The 12,904-nt window shown below is 33.0% G+C and overlaps 1 protein-coding gene across 1 annotated transcript; it reads left to right on the forward strand.

Annotated features, from left to right (window-relative positions):
* The first annotated feature begins 1,609 nt into the window (after positions 1-1,609).
* LOC108199661 (mitogen-activated protein kinase kinase SIPKK) lies at positions 1,610-11,173 on the forward strand. Its single transcript, XM_017367583.2, has 8 exons — positions 1,610-1,769; positions 1,870-1,954; positions 3,480-3,614; positions 8,818-9,042; positions 9,169-9,351; positions 9,471-9,694; positions 10,725-10,770; positions 10,876-11,173. Exons 1-8 carry the CDS (start codon positions 1,693-1,695, stop codon positions 10,963-10,965), a joined length of 1,065 nt encoding a protein of 354 aa, XP_017223072.1. The 5' UTR covers positions 1,610-1,692; the 3' UTR covers positions 10,966-11,173.
* The last annotated feature ends 1,731 nt before the right edge of the window (positions 11,174-12,904 follow it).

Below are 12,904 nucleotides of genomic sequence, written 5' to 3' on the forward strand. Positions count from 1 at the left end.
CTTCTTCTTTATTTTCCTAATTAGGCTTCCATGTCTATTTTAGTGTAATTCGATCCATGTGATTTGTCAGACGTAAGCTCTAGTCACTTTCAACTGCTCTTTGCTTTATCAGTTGAAGGTTCTGGTTGCTTTCAACTGCTATTGACTTTATCAGTTGAATGCTTGGCTCATCAGTTGAATGAATTACAAACTCCATCAGTTGAATGCTGTTCCAGTCTTATCAGTTGAATTCCTCAGCATTATCCGTTGAACACTTTGTCTTCAGTTGAATGCTTGATTTTCATCAGTTGAAACATCATCCAGTCTTTATCAGTTGAACAGTTACATCTCATCAGTTGAATATCCTTCACTTAGATAAAATTACATGGCATTGGATATTTACAATTAGCCATCCTATTCTACCCATCCGTTGATAATTCCCAAAGACAAGAAATGTAACAATTACAACTGAAATTTGATAAAGATTCTAAGTAAGACATGTTACAGAAATGTTTATGTTATCATCAAAAATTATTGATTCCTAACAGTAATATATCCTATTTATCAGTGTTCGGGAATCGGACTTAATCGGTTCAACTACCGATTCAAGGATTAATAAAAAATTGGGGATTAATCGGAGTTAAAATCGGCTTTATTTTAATATTAAATATTTATTTATTATTATATTAGCTATTTAGTAACTAATATATTTACTATATTCATAAACTCTATAATTATTCATATTTAAATTAATATAGTATTTTAATTTTAATAATTTATCACATATACTTCGATTATGAAATATATATAAGGATTAATCGGATTTCGAAAATCGGATCGACGATCGACCTTGCAGAGGATTAATCGGGGATTTATCGGTTAAATCGGGGATTTTTAGAACACTGCTATTTATTAACAAAAATTCGTATATCATATTATTTTAACTTTTCTAATTTATAAATAATTAAATTACTAAACATTCAATTGATTTATTATCCAATACATTTAATAATATTTAAATCAAATTCACTTGTCACTTATAATCTACTAATTTTAAATAATAAATAATCATTTAAAATTAATCTCCTTATTTTATGTAATAAATAATTCATTTTTAAAATTAAGTCAAGCTGTCTCTTAATTTTTTTTTAAAAGATAGAATATTAACACAATAACTCGAGAATTCATGATGAAATTGATATTTCAAAAAGTGTGATTTTAAATTAACATTAAAAAAATATGATCAATATATTTATTAAATATATTATAAAATTACTTGAATCTAATCAACACTAAATTAATTCTATTACCTCATTCCTTCCGTGCTATTAGCACAAGAGTATTCTGTAAATCAATTAAAATTTTATATATCCATTATATCCATATAAATTTCATTTCTCATCGAAAAATTTATGAATTTGAGCCATTATAAAGAAATATAGCGCATGTTTTGAATCATAAAAAAATTAAAAAGTAAAAGCTTGATCTATTATCATAAAGTTCATTTTATATTTTTTAGGATATTATCTAATTTTTTTTTTTGAAAGCAGGATATTATCTAAATAATATCAATAAAAAAAAAAATTAACACACAAAGTTGATCGGGGAGAAGACTTTGCAAAGACTTTTCCTGAAAAGATTGTGAAGTGCTATTCAATTTTAGTAACAGCTGCAGTATATACACACAGCACAGCTGAGCAAACAAATCAAAGCATGAAGAAAGGAAACTTAGGCCCTAGCCTCAAGCTCTCTCTCCCTCCTCCTGATGAAGACTCTCTTACTAAATTCCTGTATCTCTCTCTCTCTCTCTCTCTCTCTCTCTCTCTCTCTCTCTCTCTCTCTCCCCTCTCTCTCTGTCTCTGTCTCTCTAATTTGGTGAAAATGATACAGGACACAATCAGGAACGTTTATGGATGGAGATCTACTAGTGAACAGAGACGGCGTTCGAATTGTCTCCCAGACTGATGTTCAGGCTGTATGATTCTCTTTTGTTCCTCCAATTTAGCTTTAAAATTGAATGATCATTGCGCTTTTTAGCTTATACATTGATGTGTGTGCGCACACAAGTTTAATTTCTTGATGATATTGCAATTATATTGAATCGGTTTGGTTTGAGTGAAGTTTATATTGAATTCGTCATAAACGCTTTCGTATTGCTTGACTGAAGTGAACTAGTTTAGTTGCTCGATTAAATTAAATCGGTTGGGATTTGGAATCTATTGATCTTTATACTTTAGTTTATGCAGTACTTCTGATTGTTTCGGTTATGCATCAGCTTTAGTTGTTGGAGTCAGCTTGTGTGTGTCGAACAGTTTTGGTTTGAGCAATGCTCGTATGAATTCATCTCAAAAGCATTTTCCGATTTTCATATTGTTAAAATGACAAGTTTTATTTCTCGATTATATTGTAATAATTAATTCACGATGTACTGATCCTTGTTCTTTCACTTTTGCATTACTTCTGGTTATGCTTGTGCATTAGCTCTAGTTGTTGGAGTATATATATCTATAAATATATATATATAGTGTGTGTGTGTTTGTTGAGATGTGTGATGAACATTTTTAGTTGCGGAAATGTTCATACTTGACACAAGCAATTTTAGAACTGTCGTATTGCTTAACTGAACAAATTTAATTTTTCAACTATTCAATCACTCGGATTTAGAATCTACTTATCTTATGTAATATGAATGAACAAAATCTAGATTTACTGAACAGACTTATCTGTATGAAAATTCATAAATTGCATCTGCCTAAACAAAGATTTTTGATGTGTTCCATTCATTTAAGTCCAATGTAATTCTAAATTTGGAAAACTTCGGCAGCTTAAAAGCCTTAAATGCTAAGTTTACTGGGTTCCTTAGAGCAAGTCCAATGATGTGCTATATCTTGTTCTATATCTATATTGTAGAACAAAAGCTCATAATCATTACTCCAATGGTGTTCTATATCTTGTGCGAAACTAGAACAATGCTAAAGTTTGTTTTAAATATAGAACAAAAGATTGATGGAGCTATAATTGCAACCACACCAAAAAGTGAAAATAGTGGGGGTCCTTGGTGTAAAGTTGGGCTAAAAAATTGAACTTGTATCTAAAAGAGTGGGGTACTTGGAGAGTAAGTTATTTTTGGAACAAGATATAGCACCAACCATTTGAGACATGTTAGTTTAGCATCAAAAATAATTTTGTGATGCTAAATTATAGCAATCGCTCCATCTATTTTAGCACAACCATTGGACTTGCTCTTACCTAGTTACTTATATATTTATAGCCTTATAGGTAGATCAAGGTTTCTTGCTACCTTGAGCGTGAGCCATTTCCACTAATATGTTGTTCTTTTTGTGATTTAAACTTTTTATGTCATTTCTTGCCAAAATCATAACATGCAGATTATGGAAACTGTAAAGAGTTTATTACTGTATATGCAAGTGCTTTAGTTTCGATCACTTTAAGAGTTTCCAAGTTGGTTATAAACTAACTACCTTTTTGTGTTTGTTCAGGCACCTCCTATACAGGCAACTGATAATCAGTTAAGCTTGGCTGATTTTGATGCTATTAAGGTTGTAGGCAAGGGAAGCGGGGGAATAGTGCGACTGGTGCAACATAAATGGACTGGACAATTTTTTGCCTTGAAGGTAAAGCTGCATAATTTATAAGATATATAATGGTTGGAGAATAAAGTTATATTACTAAATCTTACAACTTATAAGAACTGTGTTTTTACATGAGAGAAACTAGTGATTTATACTAAAGAAATGGGCAGCAGTATATTGAAAGAGAATAGAGTTAGGCAGAAGTTATGTTTTCATACATGACTACTGCTTTCATACAACAAGAGGACAGTCTCTTTCAATAGAAAAAGACCAACTTGTTGTCTAGACTAGAAACTGTAATGCTGATGTAATTGCATGGTGCATGCTATATTACAACACTGAACTACCAAATGATCTTTCATTGTACTCCTCCATCATCTGGCTATCTTCCAAGTTCTTAGACTGTTATGATTGCTTAAATTATTGTCTGTCATTTACAACCACAACTACAGACTTCCATATCACTCACTATTCTTTTACGTATCGGACTTTCTTGTTAAAAATTTCTTTAACCACTTTAAGGGAATGATACGAAGTACATGTGTGTTTGTTTTTGTGAGGATCAAGGTTTTTTACTTGTACTGCTGTACAAGATTTGGTTTGTAGTTCCTACAACATAGTTGGCACATTAAAAAGTGTTTCTGAACTAACAGGGTTTGAGTTCTTGGTATGGTGATTCTCTCTTGTGTTAATACAACCAGCCATGTTAAATTTACTTGGACTCTGATGGTGCAATATTTTTAAATCATGTGCTTATCGTTTGTAACAGTAAGTAGAAATATTGCAAGGGCCTTTAACAAAGCTTTGTCAATTGCGACAGTGAGGCTTATGTTCTGTGAAAGGCATCAATTACAGGTTCACTTAGTTTAATGCCCAGAATGAGACTAATATTTTGTGAAAATGTATCAGTTACAAACCGGGCCCGGCTCGCCGTTTTATTCGTTTAATTTGGCTCAAACCGGGCCCGTTGAAAGCCCACACAACCCGCTAATTTTCATGTGCCGAATACGGGTTCATATATTCAAAACCACAGCCCGCACGCCCGCGAACTTAACCGGCACGAGCCCGTGAACCGGCACAGCTCGCGAGCACACCACTTGTATGTATCTGTTTTTGTACTGTAAGTCTGCAACTTTGCAAGTCTGTAACAATTGGTAGCAAATAATTATAAAATATTGTTTTTTACCGAAATTTGTAATTAAATTATTGTTACATATAATCGTAATTATGTTTATATGTGTAATAATTAAAATCTTATATATAAAATAATATTTTATATGAATTGTTACATCAAAATCTATCTATTTATATTTTTAGTAATATATGAGAATATGATAATTTAGAAAAAAGAAGAATTTAAAATAAAACCAATTGCTAAAAGTAGTGAAGACGAAAAGGGCACAGCCCTGACCGGCCCGCACAAGAGCTCTATGACAGTATGACTTGTTCTTGTTTCCTTGTAACCATGTTTTGTGTTATTGGTGAAAGATAATTATCATTAAACTTTGCTATTTTTGTCTTCTTACATGACAATTATATGCTTACCTCCTTCATTCGGAGAGTCTAGTGAAAATCTAAATGAGACATTAACACGAGACCAAAGATGATTGTAACACCAAAGATGATTTGGTTGCAAAACATGAGAAAAGAGCTCAAGATGCTATTATATGGAGGCACGGCCTGGATCGGCCCGCAGCTCGTAGCTCGCCTCGGTGCCATGCTGTTCACGTGCATGCTATGAACCTGCCGGGACACTCTGCCTGCTCGTTTGGCCAGGACTAGTTACAAGTTCACCTAGTGTAGTATTCACTATTAAAAATATATATTCTGAAAACATAGCAGCTGGGTCTTTCTTGCTATTGCGTGAAGCCTGGTATACACATGTTCGCAACAATCATCTAATCTAAGACTAATGGTTTTAATCAGGGTGTAAAGCGATAGCACAGCTTCCTCTAGTTAGCTAAATTGCCAAAATATGTTTACTGACATGGCCAAACCAGTACTCGTTGCAATGTATCCTGTACTGGACTGTCAAGGAGTAAAACTACTGGTCATCAAGAAACTATGAGCTAGTGAATTTACATGTATTAGCCTAAAAATGATAGAACTCTGCCGAAAACTCTTAACTATAAAAGTTCCTGTTTCTAAGAAATACTTGGCTGTTCGTTTGGAGTCAAAGGTTGACCCCTGCAAAAGTCTCTACCTGTCCTTGGATAAAGACCCTGTTTGGCAATTAGTGGTTAGTGATTAGCTGTTAGCGGATTAAATTAGCTAATTTTACTAGCTGATTGAAGTAGTTGTTTTGACTAGCGGATTGAATTAGCTGTTTTGGATGAAACTGTTTGGTAAATAGATGTTTGATTTACTTTTGTGAACTAGACGATGCCAGTCCTCTAATTGAAAAAAGCTTTTCCCAGTAGTGTTTTCAAAATTAGCTTCCGAGTCCAAACTGTTATTTCAATCAGCTAACTACCAAACACCAATATTAGATGATTCACATGGTCAAACCTCTAATATGGCCCAAACCTCTAACTTCCAAACAGGGCCAAAGTTTTGCATGGGAAGTAGAGCCTTTGCTGATGATGGACTGGAAGAAGTTTATTAGCTGGCTATAGGGGTGAGCAAAACCGAACCGGAACTGAAAAACCGAACCGAACCGCATAAATTCGGTCCGGTTCGGTTCCAATTTTTTCAAAATTTCGGTCTATTCAGTTTTTCGGTCCAGACCGAATTAAATTTCGGTTCGGTCCGGTCTTTTAAAAAGAAATTCGGTTCTGGACCGAATAGACCAAACTTTTTATATATTAATTATAATATATGTTAATAGATCTGTACTGGTTTGCATCACCTTATTCAGCCGCATATCTTCGATTCATAAATCCTAATATCCTAAATTCCATCTTCACAAATAACAATCAAGCATCGCTAATGGCTTCAAGATATGTTTGGTATTTGCTTTCTGTGAAAGAGAACTTTATAATCATAAAGAATTCATGAAGCTAATCCTCTTGAATCTTTCTGCATTCTTTTCTTAATACTAGCAGCTCTGGTAAGAGGTGATAGTAGTAGTTTGTATATCATGTCCATGGCGCAAACAACATCTCCTTACATTTTCATGTCCTGTTTCTCTATTTTACCACATATATAAACACTTACATTATTCTGCTCTTTAGTTGTTGAGTGTGGAAGATGCTTGAGTGCTGGATCGTGTGTTTCAACTTGCTTTCTCATTTTTTCTTTTGAAGAATTCGGTTCGTAGAGATAGAACCGAACCGAATTGTTTCGGTTCGGTTCCGGTTCGGTCCATAAGATAATTTTGGTCCGGTTCGGTCCGGAAAAAAAGACTAATTCGGTTTTCGGTTCGGTCCGGTTCTGGACCGAACCGACCGAATGCTCAGCCCTAGCTGGCTATAATGTTCATGGAAATTATCATACTGTAGATATAAGTTGAAATGAGAAGTTGGGGGGTTTGAGTAGGGGTGAGCAAAAATTCTCCAAACCGACCGAAACCGGCCGATCCAATCCGTCCAAACCGAATTTAACGGTTTAATAACGGTTTGGTTTGGTTATGGTTTCAAATTATAAAAACCGAATTATTTCGGTTTGGTTTCGGTTTCTACCTCCAAACCAAACCGATAAATCCGAACCGAACCGAATGGGTGATTTGAATATTAATACACATGTACTAATAATATATTATTAAAAATAAAATTATAATCTACAAAAATATGTAAAATCCTAAACATATAAAAGGTATTCTAGTAAATAAATTTCTTTAAAAATATTATTTATTCTATTTTATGATATTAATTTTGATGTATGTGTCATGTTTCCATTCTTTTTATTTATGTTTTTATGAAAGTATACGAATCACATTTTTTTTTAATTTTCTTCCATCTCTTTTTATTTATCAACTTAATATATTCTTGTATCCTCTTTAAAGATGATTATATAGAAAATATAAATTGAATTTTTCATTCCTTATTTTTCAAGTTAAAATTTAATTTTGTTGTTAATTTTGTTTTACGTATAAAAAACGGTTTAAACCGATACCAAACCGAACCGAACCGTTTTAAACGGATTGGTTTGGTTTGGATTTTAAACATAATGGTTTGGTTTTGGATTGAGATTTTGAAAAACCGATTATTTCGGTTTGGTTTGGTTTATACCCTCTAAACCGCCCAAACCGCCCGATGCTCACCCCTAGGTTTGAGTAAGGGAAAGGTCAGGTCAAAAGTTTGATAAAGAAGGTGAAAATGTCAGGTGTATCAATATATGTTTAAAATATATTTGTACTCTGTAGAGTATAGAACCTGTGGTCTGGTTCATTATCTACAAATTGAAGAAAATCAGTAGGCATTACTGTCTTAACCAACTGCAGTTTACCTGTATCTATACCATTGCTGGAACATTTGTAATCTACAATTATAGCCTCCGGTCAGGTGTCATTATTTCCGGTAAGAAACTCTTTCACTTGATAAAAATACTTCTCGCTCACACCCTTAATCTTTTCTCTTCATTAGTTCATTAGAAATCCTAAAACCTGGTTTCTATAAAGGTTTTACATCGAATAGTTTAAGAGGAGATAAAACAGGTGGAATAAAGACACATTAATTGTCACAAAAATTTATAACTTGTAATCCTTGATCCATAGAAGGTGAACTCTCTCTTTTCATGGTACTTCATAGTATCCGTTTCACCGCCTCAGTCCTCTCTCAAGTTGCATCTTTTGTTTTTTTATGTAAAATGAACCCTTATTCCTTTACGTTATCTTCATGATATCAACAGTGGAACTGTGGATTTTAATATTTTGTAGAGGCAATAGTGGGAGAGGAGGAATTCAAATACCACAGGTTATCATATAACAGGCTGATGCTACAGTATTTCTAGTATTGGTAAATATCTTAACATATGGTGAACCATTGACTGCGGTCTATATTCTTTGCTAAACGTTAATGGCACGGAAGCTGAGTGCTCAACTTGTTACTTATACTTCAAACTATGGAACTAAACAAGATTAAAATTTAATATGATGTGTTCTCAACTATTGCTTGCGCTGAATTTTAAATTTAAACAGTTTGGGGACATAAGTATCAACTATCAACAAGCTTTGCATGGTTAAACGGGAAGTACATGCTCTTAGATCTAGTAGTGAGACTGTATCTGAATTGTCACTCTCTTCATTAAGTGCAGCATTTTTCCTACATATTTGAGGCTTGCTTATTATGATATGTCCGTGTTCCAGGTCATTCAAATGAATATTCAGGAGTCTGCTCGTAAGCAGATTGCACAAGAGCTGAAAATTAATCAGTCATCACAATGCCTCAATGTTGTTGTATGTTATCAGTCTTTCTATGATAATGGTGCCATATCTATAATTTTGGAGTACATGGACGGAGGATCTCTAGCTGATTTTCTAAAAATTGTCAAAAACATTCCAGAGCCATATCTTGCTGCCATCTTCAAACAGGTCTTGTCCAAATCATATTTTGTGAAGAAATCTAACTAATCATGCTTTTTTGAACTTGAGCGATATTCAAATTATCAATCCAAAATAAATTCAAGCCTTATACTTCCTTTTTCAAACCAAATTCAGGTGCTGAAGGGTATGTGGTATCTTCATCATGAAAAACATATAATTCACAGGGACTTGAAACCTTCAAATTTGCTAATAAATCATAGAGGGGAAGTGAAGATCACAGACTTTGGAGTGAGTGCGATTCTGGCAAGCACTTCTGGACAGGCGAACACTTTTGTTGGCACGTATAACTATATGTCTGTAAGTAGATTATGTATTGACATATTCTAGTTATCCATGAAGGTCAATCATTATAATCTGCTACTTTATTATGTCTGCTCTAGCAGGCCATATTTGATTATTTTGATGATATATTGTAGCCAGAGAGAATCAGTGGTGGTCAGCATGGGTACAGCAGTGATATTTGGAGCTTGGGGTTAGTTTTGCTTGAATGTGCTACAGGATATTTTCCTTATTCCCCACCAGAGCTAGATGAAGGATGGAGTAATGTTTTTGAGCTTATGGATACAATTGTTAATCAATCACCACCTTGTGCACCTCCAGATGAATTTTCTCCAGAGTTCTGCTCTTTTGTTTCTGCATGGTAAGAATCACAATCTTCATATATGTGCTAATAACGTGCAATCGTGCATGATACTAACTTAAGAACAATCGTGGATTAAAATGATGTATTTTTATTGTTGCATTTCTATTTGCGCAATTGAAGATGATGTTTTTTCTTGGTCAGGGTAAGCTCACACGATCATGAGCTTCTATCAATTGTTTTCTTTCTTTTCAGTATGAGTTTATCTCTTTTAGCTATGAGATTAGAACTTCCCATGATCAAGGAGAGCCAAAAAACTAAAAATAGAGTACAACAATATTAGACATCACAATCATTTTGAGACATGGTAGTAACGAACTCACAGTATGGGCCATGGGGTATGTAGACCTGTAGAGATGATTTTCTGCTACATGTTCTGATATGTGTTGTGAAATGTCTCCTTATATATAATTCAAGTGTTTTACTCTCCTTTCCCTATCTTCTATAGGTTTTAAACATATACACCCTCCGTCCCGCTGATTTGTATACGTTCACTGTTTGCATGCATTTCGAAGCTCCTATAAAATATAATTCCATAATGTTTATTTTTAATTATTTTTTTTTGAATGTAAGTTTAAACATCAAACTTTTGTTCAGATTAAGAAGATTTTAAAAAATATATTATGGAGGTATACTTTAAAGGAGTCTTAAAAGGCGTGCCAAAAAATAACCTACACAATTGAATGGGAGTAACGTATAAAGTTGCTTTGGATGCTCATCGATTTGAGGGTTGTATTTCTTGTTTTGGTAGAGTCTATATCTCTAGAGCCATGTGAGACTAATATAGTTTAAGGTTGCTCAGCCTTGTGATAATAGTAGTAAATGATTCTTTGACATCCCTTTCAATACAAGAGGCCTCATTTGTGGAATTTCACATAAAATTTATCCACTTTGTATTTTATTAAATGATACTATGACATTGAAGTTAAGGACATTCATTTAATGGCTGAATCTTTTTTATAAAAAAAATTGTTGTCAATTTTTTTTATGAAACAGAGAAAGTAACAACCTTTAACTATACTTCTTTCAGTTTACAAAAGGATCCCAGGAAAAGACCGTCTGCTAATGAACTCCTGGTACATATCTGTTATCACAATATCTCAACATTTTTAATATTTCCGAATCTTGGCCAAGTGGTTTATGCAGAAACCTTTATCTGAAAATGAGCCATTTCTATGCAGAAACATCCTTTCATCAATATGTATGAACATCTCAACATTGATCTTGCTGGCTATTTCACTGAGGCTGGATCCCCGCTTGCAACATTGTAAAGAACAAGTCTGATATCCTTAGAGCCATGGTTTGCTCCTCTATTGTATGACTATTATATGATGGTGAAATGATATGGTTTTCCCTCGAGCTTTTAAGACAATATCTGTAGCTTAAATTTTTTTACATATATTAGTGCAGCGTAATAGTGTTTGGGTGTTGACATTATCAAACAATTGTTGAGCTATTTATCCTATTATTATTCAACTACCATGCGCCTTATTTCAATATTACTAGTGTATTTCGCCTTGTACTATTATTATTGAGCTACCATGCCTTTCCGTATTTCGGTTCTCCTAGTATATTTCACCTTGCTACTTGCTTACAAGTTAGACTAAAAAATTACTCCTTCCTTCCCATTTTAATAGTTTGGTAACTTTTGTTATTATAAGGTAATGTCCCATAAAATTTGTCCTCTTCTTTGTTCAATGCAATTTCATACTATTTTCAAAATTGATTATCATAAATTTACACAATTTTCGAAAAATTTTAAGCAAATAGCTATGAAATTCTATTAAAAATGTATTGAAACTTTACTGTATTCACGTGTAATTCATATGATTTTAGTGATGACAATAATAACAAGTCATAATATTTAATATTTTTTAATACGTGTGAAATTTGCAAAAAATGCTATTGAAAAGGGAGCACAGAGTATAATATGAACTGTCATAATCTGAAAACAAGCGGTGATGGTCAAAATCACCTTTCACGGAGTCAGCTAACAACATATGTTTTCTAATAGTGGCGCATGAACTGTCATAATCTGAAAGCAAGCGGTGATGGTCAAAATCACCTTCCAGAATTTACTATTGAGAAGTTCAATACGCGGAGCCAGCTAACAACATATGTTTTCTAATACTGGCGCACTCTGTTCTGAAAATTGGTAATTAATCATAATTTATCATCGTTTAATTCTTGTTCCGTAACTCGTCAAACTGATTAAATTTCCGATTATCCAATTAATCATCTGATTAATCCTGGATCAATCTAATTAATCTCCGATTAATGTTTGTCCCGTAACTTTATCGATTAAGTCGGATTTCCACTTTTTAAAATACTGCCGACACACAATTATATTTATTGTATTTGTAGGTTGCTAAATTCTCTACTACAAATTCAAATGTAGTTGAATGTATAATATTCCTTCCGTCCCATTATACATGTCCCTTTTAAAAACAATACAAATATTAAGAAAAAAGTTGATTAGATATAATTTTATCTCTGTTTAAATTAAAAATCCATGTTATATAATTTTTTTTTGAAACTCCATGTTATATAATTTTATATACTTATTATTTTTATGTGACACATGATTAATTATTTATTCACCGACATGTTATATTATTGTATTATATTTTAAATATCTATTTTAAATTTAGAATGACGAATCTTGCAAAATTAGAGTTCATTGTCTTGGAAGTTTCCAAAAAATAATTATTTGTCTTGGGTTCTTGACAAGAAATTACACCTTAGTGCTAGTGGCCTAAAAGATACCATTGACCCAGAAAAAATCCAAACTGTAGAATAAAATGTAAACGCAATAATCTTTCTTAGGCAACACATCCAGAAGACCTAAAATCTGTATATCTTATTATCAGAAATCCACTAACCCTTTGGAATCTCAAGAATAGATTTGATCACCAGAAATTTGTTCACTTGCCATCAGCCCAGTATGACTAGATAAATTTGAGGTTACAGAATTTCAAATGTGTAGCTGAATATAATTTTGCTCTTTTCAAGATAAACTTAAAATTAATTTTATGTGGTGAAAATATTACTAATGCTAAAATGATTGAAAAGACCCTCTTAACCTTTCACCCTAACACTATGATCCTGGCTCAAAAATATAGGGAGCGGAATTTTCAAAATTATGGTGAGTTGATACCTCTCCTTCTTGTGGCTGAAAAGAATAATGAGTTGCTATTGGAAAATCATGAG

This window comes from Daucus carota, chromosome 8, assembly GCF_001625215.2.
Source record: "Daucus carota subsp. sativus chromosome 8, DH1 v3.0, whole genome shotgun sequence".
Taxonomy (NCBI): domain Eukaryota; kingdom Viridiplantae; phylum Streptophyta; class Magnoliopsida; order Apiales; family Apiaceae; genus Daucus; species Daucus carota.